Genomic DNA, 15,952 nt, shown 5'->3' with positions numbered 1-15,952 from the left:
AAAAAAAAAAGTGTGAGCACTTGGCCCAGATAGCACGTTCTTTACCTTACTGACAGCCAGCAGTTTCTGTGTAAGCTGTGTGATGACAGAAGGGATGTAGGGAATTATGGATTCCTGCAGCAGAGAAAAACTCCTCATGATTGCTGCAAATAAATGGAAAGTTATTAACTTCTGGAGAGAGGTAGATGGCAGAAGTATATGTCTAAATTCTTTACTTTTACCATTAAATCAGATCCCAAGGAATTAGGTACAATAAGGGTGAGCACCTGTTGCAAGGGCAATCTATAATCATGACAAAGGATAAAGCAAAGCTTCGTTATTCCCATTCTGTGGACTGAGCACAGAAGATTAAGCAACTCACCCAAAGTAAAAAGATATTCTTCACAAGTCACAATACCATTATGTTTAGTATTTCTCTTTGGTTCCATAAACGTACTGAAAAATGACTTAATACTGGCTGGTAAATAACTGTAGACTGTACAGACCACTTTAGCATTTTTGCACAAAATAAGGCTTTTCAAATAAAAATTTCAGTAGCCTGTAACTATAAGCCTTTACCTCAAATTAACCAAGTTACTCTCACAGTGCAGGACTCACACAGCGCTTACCTTTCATTATGTATTCATTTTCAGATGAGCCAGGAAGCGTTAGTGCTTTAAACAGGTTTGTTAGCAGCACTTCTACGAATGGTGCCATTTCCGCAGCTGTAATGCTGTAAGGAAAGCACATGGCTTTAATGATGAAATACATTCACAAAGTTCAAGCATCTTACAGTACCGTAATAGCAAGGAATGAAAGATCCCCTACCAGTATTTTATCCATAATGCACAAAAACGAGATAGCAATTAATTTAATTTCTGCTTGGAAACTTACAGAATAGTATTATTTGTCCCTCTCATGGTAAACAGTCTTTCGAGAGCATGGGCTGCATAAGTATGGACCACAATACTTTCTGCTTGAAGATGATTGATTAAGAGAGGAATAGATAACAACAGTTGTTCCTTAGGTACCTAAAAAAATATTATAGCAAAAAAATATATAAATTACAGAAAATACAGATGGTTCAACACTAGAACATAATCACTGAACTCATCAACTGTAAATTGAAAGCACGGCAGAAAGAAGAAATCTCAGAAGGCTCCTCTAGTTGCTAAAACACACCTTGACAACCGAGAGGTACCTATTTCTGTCATCTCCTGTGTATTTACCCTAGAATATCAATGCTTGATTTAAAATGCATATATTCATAATGTTTATTTCTTTTTCCACTTTACTTTGTCTTAAAGGATAATTAAATCTGAGCGGGTCACAGGACTAAGCATGCTAAGATACGCAGTGCTCCAATGGGGTATGGACAGAATATAGGCTACATGTCCATTTGATATTTATAGGAGCAATATCATTTACTTTCAAAACTCAAAATTCAGCAGGAAATGTTATGTATGGCTGTCTAAACACCTGTTGAGTTAACATATGGCCAAGTAAGATAAATTAGGCTTGGCAAGTGTAAAGTAACAGACCACAGTATGTTTTTACTGTACGAGTAGAAGAAAAACTTACGTGGCTCCTAAAAATCATGATATATTTGATACCATCAGCTTTTAGCACAGGGAATTCATTCACTGCAATAGAAGAAAATACACATTACTGAACATATTCTACATATTAAAAGTGACATTAACTCCTGAATCCCCATCCCAGATAATACACACAACATTTTTCTGTTTTGCTTACTTGATGCATCTCTGTCTGGGCACTCTGCAATAACATTAAACATTGTGCAACTGTTCAACGTAAAAGTTCCCCTTCTGGCTCTGATTCTAGCAGACTCCAATGGCATGTTCCAAGACAACCCACTACCCTCTGAATGTCATAAGATAATTGCTAAAGTATAAAACAGATCACGTTGCTTAAACCTAGTCACCTGTAGTCTCATCAACACACATTAGTACAGGCTGCAACCGGGACTTCAGTATTTTAACTTCTCTGAGTTTTGTTTAACGTAGATGTTTGTTGTAAGCTCCCAATTACAGAAGTCAAATTACTTTGATTCAACAAGTTAAAGCATGTCACCGGATAGCAACCATGTGTGTATGTGCCCTGATCTTGCAGACAGCATGTGGTAATCCACCTTTGTTTAAAAACTCATTCATCGCTGGTCAAACTAACTTGAATTACCTCCCATGTGCCAGGTGTAAACAGGCTTCTGGCTCAGAGATAATGCTGACATACGAGCACATTTTAATTTGTACTCAAGCCTTAAGATACAACGGTCACAATCAAGGTTCTAGACATATCACAAAAGATAATGCATGAAAACTAACTTTAAACTTACCATTAGGAGACTTTAAGTCAGGTTGAATGTGATTCACAAAGAATTCCGTGAGATTAACAAGTTCATTGGCTTGTGTTATTCCATGCTAAAAAAAATAAATTTGTTTTTATATATGCTATCACTCAGCTATTTTCCCACTGATTTTTGTATCTTTTTAATAAAAGCATTCTGAAGCGTGTAGGCATGTAAAAAGATGCAATTTCAATAATCCCTAGCAGAGGGCCACCCAATTTCTTAACTTTTTCAGTGTCTAGGTTTTAGCTGTAACACTACTGGGGTTCAAAATTCTTAAGCCCTGAGTTGAGGAATAATAGCATATAACAGTAATAATGAACCAATGTTTTAGACAGAAAAACAATAGGAGCTTATTAACTTGATACTTTTTTTTTAATGACAAGCCTTTTGAAAATGAAGAGTTTAAGAGTCACACTCCAATTCTGAATGAGAACAGCAAAATTATAATAAATACTTCAGTTTTACCTGATTGCCATTTCCAAGACAATAAACACTAAAACAACAAGAGACGTTATGGAATATAATGACAAAAACTGTGTCACTCGGATTTCTGCTAGCCTGCTCAACACCACTGATCATCTTCTGTAAAGCTGGCTTTGGCCTTCCATGGCTTTTAAGCTCTGGCTCAGTAACACGTGAAAGCTCACAGATGCTGGACCCAAGCCAATTTTGTTTCTTTATGTCACTGTTTCACACATACTAACTAGTAAGACCTGCTGAATGGTCACAAATGCTTATTGACTTTGCCCAATCTATCTGAAGATGATACACCACCACATTTCCATCAGCTGTGAAAGTATTATATTACAGATGACTTTTATTCTCATCAACATTGAACTACTACAAATCTAGTTATTCCCATTTAGAAGCAGAATAAAAGGAGTTGCATCAATCCTCCAGTCCTCACAGACATTGTAATATTGGATGCTTACACATTAAAACAAATAGCAGTACCTTCTGTGTCTGAGCTTTGGATGCCAAAGATGTGACAAGGTAAATAGCTGCATCTTTGTGCTTCCAGTTAACAGATGGATTCTTCGCATATTCCTGCAGCATGGAATTAACGTATCCAGAAAAAATTCCTGTCACAGGCCCCTCAAAAAACTTGCACAGGCCTCTGACCAGATCACAAGCTGCTCTGCGTCTGGTGTCAATATCTGCACAAGAACAAAAGGCTCTTTGGATATGAGAAAATACATAGCTTTTCATGTTACCAAACACAATAAAAATGTATCAGAAACGCACAGCTTTTCAAGCTACAGCCACACTCCACATTGATGCCTAAGAACATATTTAGGTCTTTTTACTTATTGTAATATCAAGGGTTATTTGCCCAACAAAACGAGGAATGGACACCTACCAATAATGCACGTGTATTCACTGTTTTCAATGTACCCTACAGAAAGTTTCAGCAAGGATGCAGGGGGAGGCTTTTTACTATCTTGATAATTACACACAGAAACATACTGAGTCTAGCACTTGTGAGTTTAATTCTTCTATACAACAGCCTGTACAGTGATGTGTTTTAGACTGCTGCCTAAAACGACCAGTGTTTTGGCTCTTGCTGAGCAGCACCTGCACAGTGTCAACGCTTTCTTTTTCCTTCTCTGCCTTCCTAGCAAGGAGGCTTGAGGTGGACAAGAAACTAGGAAGGGACACAACCTGGACAGCTGACACAAAGGGACCAAAGTGCTATTATCCCATGCCGTATAACATCATGGTTGGCAATAAAAACTGAGGGTAGAGGGTTTTTGAAAAGGCAAGCATTGCTTGGGGACAGGTTGGGCATCAGTGTACTTGTGGGAAACGATAAGGAATTGGCTTTTCCTTCTGTTTTCCTCCTCTTTCTTTCACTTAATAAACTATCTTTATCTCAAAGTACGAGTTTTCTCAGTTTTGCACAGCCTAGTCTCTTCCCCCATCCCATCACAGCAGCATGGGGAGTATGCAAACTGCTTTGTGGTGCTTAGCCACTGGCTAAAAACAATGAAACAGTATTTTTTTTGTAACAAATCTGTAAAAAAATAATTGTCTCAAGAAAAAAAAAAAAAGGTCAGCTGGCCTTTAACACTCTATACTAACAGAAGGGACAAAAGGAAAATAAAGCAAGTGAATTTAAATGCAGAGTGCATTTCTAAAGACATCTCAGAAGAACACAAATACTTCTTGTCTAAATTCTCTTAAAATCAGAAATAGCTAACAAGCTTTTATAAGCTTCACTAATACCTATAATCATGGATAAGAATGATGAAATACTTGCTTGAAAAAAAATCAAAACTTTTTCCTCTACTTCCAACATACAGAAATTTCTCAAACCTATTATGAAGTTCCAGTCATCTAAAAAAGTGTCAGTCAGTGCAACGTCAGTGGCATAGAACAGCCCATACAGAGTTATCACACAGATCTAGATTTGGTTCATTTGTGCGCTGACCTGGCTGGAGACAGACAATCAAAAAATCAAGTAGCTGTCAGCACGGCGCTGTTTTCAGGACAGTTATTACAGCGGTTGGAACACAGTACCAGCATGCAAAGGCAGGCTGCCATCCAGCTGGCTTCATCACAGATTTGTATGCAGAACTGGTCAGAGTTTCAGTTTAAACATGACAGACTACCAAATAGAGGCAGAGAGTCCATCCATGTTATTTAAAACTCCACGCACAGGAACTAAATACACAATTACGGCCACTACTCAGCATTGACTTACAGGCTATATTTGCTGATATGAGAACACGTGCAGCGCAGGAGACATACCGATCCAGTTAAGAAAAGAAACTATTAAGAACATTGTTCAAAACAAAAAGACACTGGGACGGGCACATCCTAACAGTAAACTTGACCAAAAAACTGAATAAAATATCTTGAGGAAAAAAGCTTCCCATGTTCAAAATAAGTTTTAAAAGCCTCAGTATAACTTCAGCTCTCTAGAGCTATATTTAAAGACCAAGTATTCTTAGTATAAATCTGTGGATTACCAGATCCTTCCAAATCCCTTCTTATATATTCTTCAGAATTATCTTCAAATGCTTCTTCATCAGCAGCTGAAAATACAAAAAAAATAGGAGTTTTAATACCAAGATCTGTTTTTTATGCTAAAAAGGGGTATCATTATCCATGTACTGTTTTTCTCAAGTACTTCTCTGTAGCATTCATAGAAATTCACCAGAAATATCCAGCCTGACTAGCCTGTTTAGCTTGCTGCCCCATAAATTGCAGTCTTTCATACTCATGAGTTAATGCATTCCTGGTTTAAAAGACGTACTCAATACTAAGTGTATTTAAAAGAGTTTTCCAGAGTCATAGACTTAGTGAGAAGCTTCTTACTGCTGTAACACATTTGGAACACATTGCATGTTAGATACTAGGATTAACGTAAATCCATCTTGGAGAAACAGACATTACAATTCAGTAGGCCATGTATCCATGCCTATTTAGGCTCCTTCAATTACTCTGGTATTCACTCTAAGCACGAAAAAATACTGATGGCACGTGACTTAGACATTCTATATTTTTCAATTTGAGATCACAGTAGGGCAGAAAAATTATTAGATACATTCATACAATTTTACAAAGCCCATAGCACAGCAATTTGCTGTAGAAACTTGGTTGTGAATCTAGTACTAAATTACACGGGATGTGATCTTTAATTCTTAGTCCTATTATAATTAACATTATTATAATTACAGTTATATTTTACTGTGTCTTTGAAAATTTGTATCTTGAAAAGTTACCTCTAAATTCCATATTGGGAACAATAACTTTTTCACAGATGCTTGTCAGTGTATTCTGGTCTTCAAAGAGATGCTTGTAATGTGGTCTTTCACACACTGAGGCCAGAAACTGGATTGCATTGCTAACCAACTAGAACATAAGCACACACAAAACACATACAACTTTAGCACTAATGACTAAGTTATAATTCATTATTAGACTTGACATGATGAGTTTTTAACAGCTTACCAAGTCATATTTCACTTCCTGGCCTGTTGTGACTAACAGATTCCAGATCGCCGTTACAAAACGTGGCAGGTAGGGCTGGAATTCTTCATCATATTTTTGAGCATATAAAGCAGCATTATCACAAATTTGTGATTTCAAGAGCTCCAGTAACCCAGCTTCTTCTTCATCCTCACATAAAACAAAAGTAGGAACTTAAGCATCCACATTTCAACACTACTTAAGTATTAAAAGTATCAACGTATTTCAAGGAAATAACAGTATTATATTACCATTTTCTAAGCAGATCAAAGAAACCCATCCCACTTCCCAGGAAATACTGTATTTTGCTGATTTGTACTGGAAGTGCACTACAAACCATACATTTGTGCATATCCACATGACATATCCACATTGAAGTAACAGTACTATACACTTTAAGTGATTTAGACCTTGTAAGATTCAGTGCAGAATTCATTTTCCTATTACATTTGTAAAAGGTAACACAAAGCACTGAAAATATTTGCTCAGAAGGCACTCTATCTTGCTACTTTAAATTGATAGAGTTGCTAGAAGTGTTTTTTCCCTCTTCCCCATATCAGCACAGATGTTTGTGGAACCACAAAGCAAAGCGAAGTGGAAAAACGCGTTGGAATAATATTAATAATTAAAAAACACCACACAAAGAACATCCTCCCTCCTTTTTTTTTTAATCCCAACTTTCAATTTTAATGCATGTCAGCATGCAACTGCATGGATATCTGTGCTGGGCAATGGTCCACAGACAAAAGAGAAGAGCAAGAAAAAAGATAAGCAAGGCTTCTTTTGCACCATCTCTAGCCTAAAATGACCACAAGACTATAACACAAGATGCACTTAATGTGCCCCCTAGATATTGTACAGGCATTTATAGTTTCATTGGCTCCACCACGTGGCAAGCTACTGTACTACATCTGGAAGACAGCATTTAAAATGAGGAAAGCATTGCACAAAATTAATTTGAGCTTTGATGACTTGGTATCATTTTTCACACGTGAAACTACTAATTCTTATAATTTAACAAAGACAGCAAATGGCAAGCTAAACTACTTAAAGATGTCACGCCTTATATGTTCAAATGTTTCAAGTTCTTTAAGATACCCTGTTTTCTAAAACATAGTCCATGAACCAGCTTAAAGGTAACCTGAGCCCTATGACCCAAAAAATAAGGTTCTTTGACAAACTACTTGCATTTTCACATTTGTACCAAGGTTACTTTAGCAGATTCCCTCAAAAGAAGATATTCACTAACAAGTATCCGTAAGTTGATTTCTGCACACAGCTACCTATACCTGTAACTAATGTGTAACTTCAAGAACTGGAACCAAATTTTTAGACAATGAAGTTACTTCTCTTAAATTGCACTTCCTTATAGTCATTCTACTTCTTTGTTTACCCAACAAAGGAAACATTACATCGCTCAGAGTTAGACCTCAGTTCTCTTATCAACCCTCTCCACCATGCAGAGGCAAAACAGGAGGTTTATGCAGTACTTACATCAGTCTGCAAAAGTTTATTATCTAAAGTTAAAAGGGTATGAAAATTTGTCATCCACGTTTCCATGTTATCTTCAAAAAACTCAGGAAGATCCTGTGAAGGAAAAGCATAAATCAACATTTTAATTTGACTGCACTGATTGGATAATGTATCTTTGTTTTAAGTAATATGTATCCACCTTATTATGTGTGAAGGGACAATGAATTGTGGAAAATAAATCTACAAAACAAACAACTACCACCTTGCCCTGCCCTACTACAAAAGCAACCCCATAAATGAAAACCCTATAGGCAGAGGCTTTGAAGCACATTTCCAAAAATACTAGTTGCTTATACCCTATATAGCCTACAGCTTTATATGGAAAGACCTCTGTCTCTTAGAATAAGAAAGCACAGACCTTCCTTTTAGCTCCAACTTGCTCTTTTGCCCAATATAGAAAGAGCAGCCCAGCAATCAAGTCATGATCATCACACTTCACAGGTTATGCTCGTGGTGAAACACTATACATCACCTCAGCAGAGTCTATTTTTACAATTTTTCGTACAGCACACACTTTTTTAATGTTAGAAATTTAGATCTCATTAAAAAAAAAAAAAAAACTCTACCAGAACTGCTTGCTACTAGAGTGCTATAGTTACCAGTTTAAACTAATTGACTTTCATCTACTTGACTGAATTCGCATCAGTACAGATGTATTAATAAAAGAGCGAGTACAAACTCAAGCATTTGACTTTTGCCTTTCGTGGCTCATACTCAGAGATGGCCTTAAAGGCTGCCTCAAATGGATCCTATAAATAAGAGCATAACAGCTTTGTGAAATCGAAGCAAAACTATTAGAGAAAGAAGTAGATTCACCTGAAAATTTAAACTGTAGAACAGCTTCGCAATTAGAATGAGAGAAGAAAATAGAACCTTCAAAGCGCTAGCATCATTTGCATGTGTGCTGCAAAGTTCAATAGTTGCCTAGAAAAGACATAAGATTCAGTGAAGTAACACACACACAAACCAGATCAACAAGACATAATGAGAAGTATCACGTGACACAGTATTTTTTACATTTTTTTTTTTTAAACCAGAAAATACAGTTCTTTTTCTTCCTCTTACTGATTCCATCTCATTCCTCACTCTAGCTGGAACATCATTAACAGTTCCAACTGTTTCTAAGTTTTCCTTTTGTAGACATTCACAACGAGCAATTCAGAATGCTAGACTTGTTATTATTCAACAATAAATACCTTAAAGAGGTTTGTCAAGGGCAATGCAAAGGCATCAAGTACAAGTTTGATCTCTGTCCATAATTCATTTGACTTAAATTCATGGCGGTACCTGACAAGTGAGAAAAAAATACACAGAAAACCCTAAGTTAACTGATGTACAACTGATCTTTCACACTGCACCTAGAAACAAATCTGGTCAAGTAAACACAAGAACTAAACAGCATAGTTAAAGACTATGAAAGGTGTAAAATTTGATAACCACTTGAAGTCTTACTAAAAAGTCAATAAGCATAATTAGAAGCCACATAGGTAAACTTTGTAAATACAAAACAATTAAGTCCAACAGTAAAAAGTCTGAGTCAAACTAATTTTTGACCCATATATTAATTCCCTTATTTCAAATACCTTTTAAATAAAGAGTGAGCAGTACGAAGGACCCCATTAATGACATGGAAATCTCCACTTTGAAAACGATTCACCATTTCTGTCAGCAAGTCTGGCCATTTCTGAGGAAAGTCTTCCCGACCAATAATACTAATAGCATCACTTAACTGGAAAGGAAATATAACCATTACATGATATAATAGCAGACTACTTATAAAAAAAATGCAGCTGTCATGCCAGGTGTTACAGGTATTTAAGAATGCTTATTGTTCTTGTCAGATTTAAAAATCATCGGGTTAAGCATCTACTGTTTTTCATCACAAGAAATCTCACTTTAAATCCAACGTATGTGTACATGCAGTTTCACTTGCTACAATTATTATACTTAACCACCTAGTGCTAGAACTTAGATATAAAATATTTTTTTAAAGTGGGCAGAGGTACCTTCAACAATATACTCCAAGTTACTTGGATAGGGGTGATGTCACTCGAAGGCCAAGGGAGCACTGCCAATAACCAGAGCCTCTTAGACACACTTGCAATATTCTAGAAGTCTGATGGACACAACCAGAAATGGCCTCATTACCTGCTTTTGTATTTGTTCTGGGCTGCTAAGCATCAAGGGCACTATGTTGGCTTTAATGGCTATCCTGTCTGATTCACAGATTTTGTTCGGTTCATCCTCCACCTACAATTAAAACAATAAGTCATATGCATTTGAGTATACTCCAGGCACTGTGCAAGTAACAGTATTTTGAAGTCAACTGTTGTTTTTTTTTTAAATGCAACAATTACATTGTTGAAGAAACTAAGAGATCTGTTAAAGCCTACAATGAACCTCACAGTGGTATCTGAAAAAAAGCTGAAAGAAATTACACCTTTCTGCAAAACCTTGAACTAATTTTCTTGTTCCCTAACACAGACTTATCAGAACAATTCAGCAGCAATAAGGGTGGGTGCACGTGCCAGTAACATACATAAATTTAACCAACAGTCTTCTCTTTCAGCACATCAAACTATGTCTGTCCTCATTACTGCTAACTCAGAATTTACTGTGTGCAAGCTGCCTCAAGCCTTGTTTTCTAGCAACTGTACAGGAAGATGACAGGTGACACATACACAAAAATGTTAACATCAGCTTTAAGAATTAGCCAACCAGTTCAAAACCTTGTCAGTCAGTAGTGCCAAGTGGTAGTAGATTATGGCATCTCTATTAAAGAATTAAAACACCAAGGCTTGTCACCAGCCAGTGACAGTCACATTATCTGTGATGCCAGCAGAAGTTTAGAAACCTAGAAGTCATCCAGCACTGCAAAGAGTAATTCAACAATCTTAAGATGCCTTTAGATGGCACTACTAAGCTTGTACTTCGGTAGATGAAGATGAGAGAGGCAGTAATGAAATGTGAAACAGCAAATCCTATTCGTTTGAGGTTATTTATAAGATTTTTTCCAATGAAATTAGGCTTTTTTTTTTCTTAAACAAGACATGGAAAGCAGCATGGGTGACTATCTTATAAATATTTTAAATAAAACCAAAACCAAAAAATAAGAAATAAAAAGCACACTCTTCCCTCTCTCCAGAGCTTCCCTACGGAGCTGACTTTCCAGGGTCTATCAAATTGAAGTGCTTAAGTAAGCAAAACCCTTTTTTTTTCCTCTGAGCTTTGTATCAGTCCAAGTTGAATGCTGTTAAATTATACCATTTGATCTAAGTAAGGTAGCCTTGAGGCTGTTCATGTTCATACAGCTTTTGAAATGAAAGCTTCAATTTTGAAAAAAATAATGTGCTTGAAGTCACACAGCAATCCTACCACTTGCTGCAGAGCATCTCCTCCTACTCCAACACAAAACCTCATTCTGAAGAACTTCAGTAAGAAGACGCACATTCTTCTGTAACTGAGTGCTATTTCTACTTTAAATACTCTACAGATAAAGATGGAAATTTGGAGAAATGACTGAAAATGCAGTGTTACCAACACGAAGTTCTAGAAATTTCATGCCAGAGTGAATGTGCTGATTTTAACAAACGTAACCAGATCTAGGACTGCAATAGTTTCTTAATATTTGCGTGATGGGCAGGGAAAGAAAAGTCACATGCAAATTTTTAAATAGGCACCGAGACATAAAGCAAGAGTACACATTTGGTACTCCTTCAGACATACAAATAGTTCTTTCTGGGAGACAAAATACAAATACTAGCAATTAATATCTTTCATCATTGAAGGATGCGAGCTCTTGAACGTAACACTTTACATCATTAATTAAATTCCACTAGTGAGGAAAGTTCTAAATGATTTTTTTTCTGACATCTTCAAAATAAAGGATAATTGAAGTTAAATGGCAGGATTTCTATCTTACATCTACAGATACTTCTACATGTTAAACCGTCAAGGCTTCTATGCCCCAGAAGCACTAACATGACAGAGAAACCAGCATCATCACTTCCAGCTGCAGTGCTGGCTAGAAATGGCGCTAACACTACGCCAATAGATACAGGGCAACCTGGGCAGCTCACAAACAGACACATTGCAGTCATTTTGGTGTAAAAACATTACAGTTAGTTAAATGGGCTGTAAATATTGTACACCTATTTCTAAACAAGTACAATAACAGGAAGAATTCTTCCTTCACCATTTTATCCCTCAGCTCTATTTCTTTTTTAATAGAATGGATTCCAACAGAGGAGGGTTTAGTCCCTTATCCGTAAGTCACGCTTTGTGTTTGTTTCTCTCACCAAGTGAAAACATACAAGTATTCTTCAATTCAATGTTACTATGGAGTACGTTATTGGATCTTACACGGATTACTAAATCTTAGCAGAACTACTCACTAGAATACCTACAATTCTCCAGTTCCTTTTAATGTAATTCTTGAATGTTACAGATGCACAAACTTTGATGACATTTTCCTGTGATTTCTCCAGCAGCGTTAAGAGTAGCAATGGATAATTCTGGCTTCCTTCAACTGACTCAAGAAACTTTTCCGCTGTAAGAGAATATAATAAGGTTAGCAAAGGTTGAACTGATTTTCTAACTGGAGTCCTACGATTTCTCAAAGGTCCACTTAAAATAATCAACACACAAACGTGTCTCCAGAGATTCACAAGAACAGATACACTGGGCAAGTACCAAAAGGTACTGTAGCTTCTTCATCACTAAGCTCTTTAATTCTTCTGCTATTAACAAAAGCTCTCAATTCAAACCAGGCTGTGGAAATATAGCCTCCTCAGCACTTTTAAAAGCCATGTCCTGACAGAAGCCAGCCCCTGTTCATCATAAACAGCATCCTTGTTTTAAATAACAACAGAGCAAAAAATCAGGAAAAAAATACGGAAAGCACATAGAAAATAAGTTTCTATCTACTTCCATCCTTCACTAGGTGTTAAGTTTTTGTTTTCTTGTTGTTTTTTAAAAGGAGACAGAATTTCTGTAAAATAAGTTTTGCATAAACTTCAGCTGAAGTTTGTTATATACAGACTGAAGAGCTAAAATGAAACCAAACTTCTTGGTCTCACACACATGACAATCACTTACCAGGACGCCTTATAGCAGGATCTGGATCCAGTGTTTTCTTTAGATACTCAGTTAAGGTCTGCAAATTGGCATCGCTCAGCTCCATTTTGGCAGAACCTATGACCCACAAGTAGTTTTGTTAAAAACACGGATTAGAAAATCCAACCTATAAGCTACACATACATAAAACTTGATTCGGCAGAAGACACCTATCTGCTCTTTTTGACTACGTCTCATAAAGCATGGTCTCATCTTACACGTCTGGTGCAATAAAACAACAGCTAGCATACACTGAACACAAAAGTAAAAACATTCAATTTCTTCAACTCCACATAGCTGTTCCTGTCCGGTTTATTGAAACCAAGCTCCTACAACAGGATCACACATCCAGCGAACCATTACTCAGGTACAGCGCAAAGATGATCACTTACTCGTTCATGACAACATGAGTTGGGTTTTGCTTTTGAGAACTACCGTCAGCCACAGAAACCTACCCCTGGCTGAAAAGCTGAACAGCCCTGCCTTAGGTAATTGCAAATGGAGCAATTCAAAGTGCATCGGAGATGAAAGGTTTGCTTAAAAATAAATGCTCATTATCTACAGAAAACTCTGAACAGAAAATGAATTTCTATAAAGATGGAAGACTGCACACAGCCCAAGGGGTTGTCCACTCTGCAAAATTAACTCAGACTTGGGTAGGCATTCATTTAAACAGCAATACTTATTTCAGAGTAACTTTGTGCAAATAAATCAAATTACTCCTCTCTAGTCTTCCTCTCATAGATATTCTCATACCACAGTGACAGATTAACTTGACAGCTTTAATTGGAATAATTAAAATCGCAGTAACACTAAAACAGTATCAAGAAATGTTGTAATGGATGTGTTGCATAGGGTATCACCACCTATTATAGTATCATTTAGGTGGAAAGGACCCTTAATATCACCGAGCCCAACCATCACCTAACACTACCAAGTCCACCTCTGAACCCGACCCCCAAGTGCTGCACGCACCCATCTTCCTCACCAACAGCATGGCTCATTTGCTAGAGAAATAATGAGGAACCAAAGGCTATTTTTCCCCTGGAGTTTCCAAGTGTTAAGGCAGGCTGAAATTTATCCACCCCACTTTGCGTTTGTTCTATGTCGCCCATCAGTGCAATATATACAGTTTCTATTTTACCACATTTGCAAAGGAAGTGAGTTTCACTGACTCCATTTTTATTCTATACGACCTATGTCATTGCAAGAGGGGGAGCAGTGTCCCTCCCTTCTGGGGGTTTACTTGCCTGTAGCCTTGTTCACCTGTTCACATCACCCAACAAAAACCTAGCAGAGTACAGGGTAAGCAAACAGCTCCAGCAAAGCTTGGCTCATCTGTTCTACAGAACAACCTCATGTATCAGTGGTGTGATGCTGAAACAAATACTGAAGCCTTTCACTATTGAAAGAGAGGGAAAAATGATCTGCTTTGGAAAAGTTGGCAAGACTGAGGTACAAACCCACGTGGAAATCATTTTATAAAAGCCTGAACCTGACCCAACATGGAAGCCAAACACAGAGCACTGTTCAGTTCAGTGGGGATCCTGAACGGCCTCTTCCAAATGCCTCATGCCCACACGGCACACGGGGGTCACACACCTCGAGCTGGCTTTGGGCTTGTTTTGAAGGCCAACGGTGACGACCCAAAGCCGCTGCTCCATGCCGCCCACGGAGCTGTGATGTTCACCTACCGGCTCTCAGCTCCTCACCCCCTCCTCCAGCTGTTTCTCCCTTGCTGCCTCCCACGAGGGACACGAGGGCCGCGGCCCTCGCTACGGCAACTCCAGGCTTTTTGCTCTGCGTCCCCTCAGCAGGCCGAGACGAGAAAGTTTCAAACTCCCTCTGCAGAACCCCCCCCCAAAGGCGCCTAACGCTTCACTGCGCTACTCCGGCCAGCAGCAGACACCTCAAAGGGGAAATTAAAAATAAACGCAAAACGCGCGGTCGGCCTCGCGCTGCTCCGGCACCGCTGCCGGGCCCGGCCTGCCTGAGGGTGCGCGGGGGCGGTTGGGGGCAGACCGGCGGGTCACCGCCACAACGCATCACCACAAGGATCGCCACCGGACCACCTCCGCGGCCCCCTCCCGCTTCAGCAGGAGGCCGAAGGGAGGCCAGCGGCGGGGCCGAGGCGCAGGAGGAGAGCCCTGGGCGGCCCAGTCCCGGTCCCGGCCCAGTCCGGTCCCGCTCTCGGCCCCGCCGCCTCAGCCCGGGATGGCGCCGGGGGAGGGGGGGGGGGGGGCAGGGCCCCTCCGCCCTCACACTAACTTGCTCCCCGCCGCCTCCCCGACTGACAGACGCGAACACCAATGAGCGGAGCCGCCTGCCAGCCGCTGGCCAATCGCGGCGCGCGGGAGGCGGGCCGAGGCGCCCCAGCATGGTGAGCTGCGCCTCTCGCTGCGCCGCGGGCCCAGCGGGCCGAGCGCGGAGCGGAGCGCTGCGGAGCGGTGCCGAGGGCCGGGCCGCGGGGCTGCGTTAGGGCCGAGCGGCGCGGGCGAAGCTCACCTGGCGGCTGCCCCGGGGAGGCGGCGGCGGCGGGGCGGGCTGGGCCGTGCGGGCCGGGGCTGCGCCTCACATTCAAACCGCGCCGAGAGGGCGCGGCGGCGGCACCGTGACGGCAGCGCGCGCGGCGGGGGCGGAGCCTGGCCGCCAGACCAATGGGCGGCCTCTCCTTCCGCGCGGCGAGCCAATCGCGGGCCCGCTCCCCGCACGGGGCTGGCGGCCAATAGGCGACGGCGGCCTGCGGAGTGCTGCGGACGGAGGGGGCGGGGCCTGGCCTGCGGATGAGGGGGGAGGGTTGCTGTGAGGAAGAGGAGGAGGAGGAGGAAGGCGGGACGGGGCTGAGGGCTGCCGGCTGCCACCAGCCGAGCCTCAGGGGGCCTCTGTGCCTTACACAGCTTAGTAAAGCCTTGAGACCGTGTTAACCATTACCCCCCTGCCCTGAGGCACCCCCATCCCCATAAAGTCAAAAAAAAAACA

General features: G+C 40.2%; 1 protein-coding gene across 2 annotated transcripts in view; it reads right to left on the bottom strand.

The window, feature by feature from the left end:
• The window catches only part of CSE1L (chromosome segregation 1 like), a 27,463-nt gene extending 11,838 nt beyond the window's left edge, over window positions 1-15,625 (bottom strand). Inside the window, exons 1-17 of one of the 2 annotated variants that reach the window (XM_035343748.1) lie at window positions 15,479-15,625; window positions 12,956-13,051; window positions 12,265-12,407; window positions 10,007-10,108; window positions 9,442-9,587; window positions 9,055-9,145; window positions 8,675-8,782; window positions 7,820-7,912; window positions 6,308-6,475; window positions 6,079-6,208; window positions 5,323-5,388; window positions 3,305-3,507; window positions 2,336-2,420; window positions 1,561-1,622; window positions 874-1,010; window positions 609-712; window positions 46-143 (exon numbers count right to left, since the gene is read on the bottom strand). In XM_035343748.1, coding sequence (XP_035199639.1) covers window positions 46-143; window positions 609-712; window positions 874-1,010; window positions 1,561-1,622; window positions 2,336-2,420; window positions 3,305-3,507; window positions 5,323-5,388; window positions 6,079-6,208; window positions 6,308-6,475; window positions 7,820-7,912; window positions 8,675-8,782; window positions 9,055-9,145; window positions 9,442-9,587; window positions 10,007-10,108; window positions 12,265-12,407; window positions 12,956-13,040 — 1,821 coding nt within the window. In that variant the 5' untranslated portion in view covers window positions 13,041-13,051; window positions 15,479-15,625. Of the gene's footprint in view, window positions 1-45; window positions 144-608; window positions 713-873; window positions 1,011-1,560; window positions 1,623-2,335; window positions 2,421-3,304; window positions 3,508-5,322; window positions 5,389-6,078; window positions 6,209-6,307; window positions 6,476-7,819; window positions 7,913-8,674; window positions 8,783-9,054; window positions 9,146-9,441; window positions 9,588-10,006; window positions 10,109-12,264; window positions 12,408-12,955; window positions 13,052-14,685; window positions 14,705-15,478 lie in introns of those variants that run through there. The other variant, XM_035343749.1, reaches the window with a different exon arrangement.
• Window positions 15,626-15,952: the final 327 nt, after the last annotated feature.

This window comes from Oxyura jamaicensis, chromosome 20 (genome assembly GCF_011077185.1).
Source record: "Oxyura jamaicensis isolate SHBP4307 breed ruddy duck chromosome 20, BPBGC_Ojam_1.0, whole genome shotgun sequence".
Taxonomy (NCBI): Eukaryota; Metazoa; Chordata; class Aves; order Anseriformes; family Anatidae; genus Oxyura; species Oxyura jamaicensis.
The sequence above is the reverse complement of the archived record's forward strand: the minus strand, read 5'-3'. Positions and strand labels throughout refer to the sequence as shown.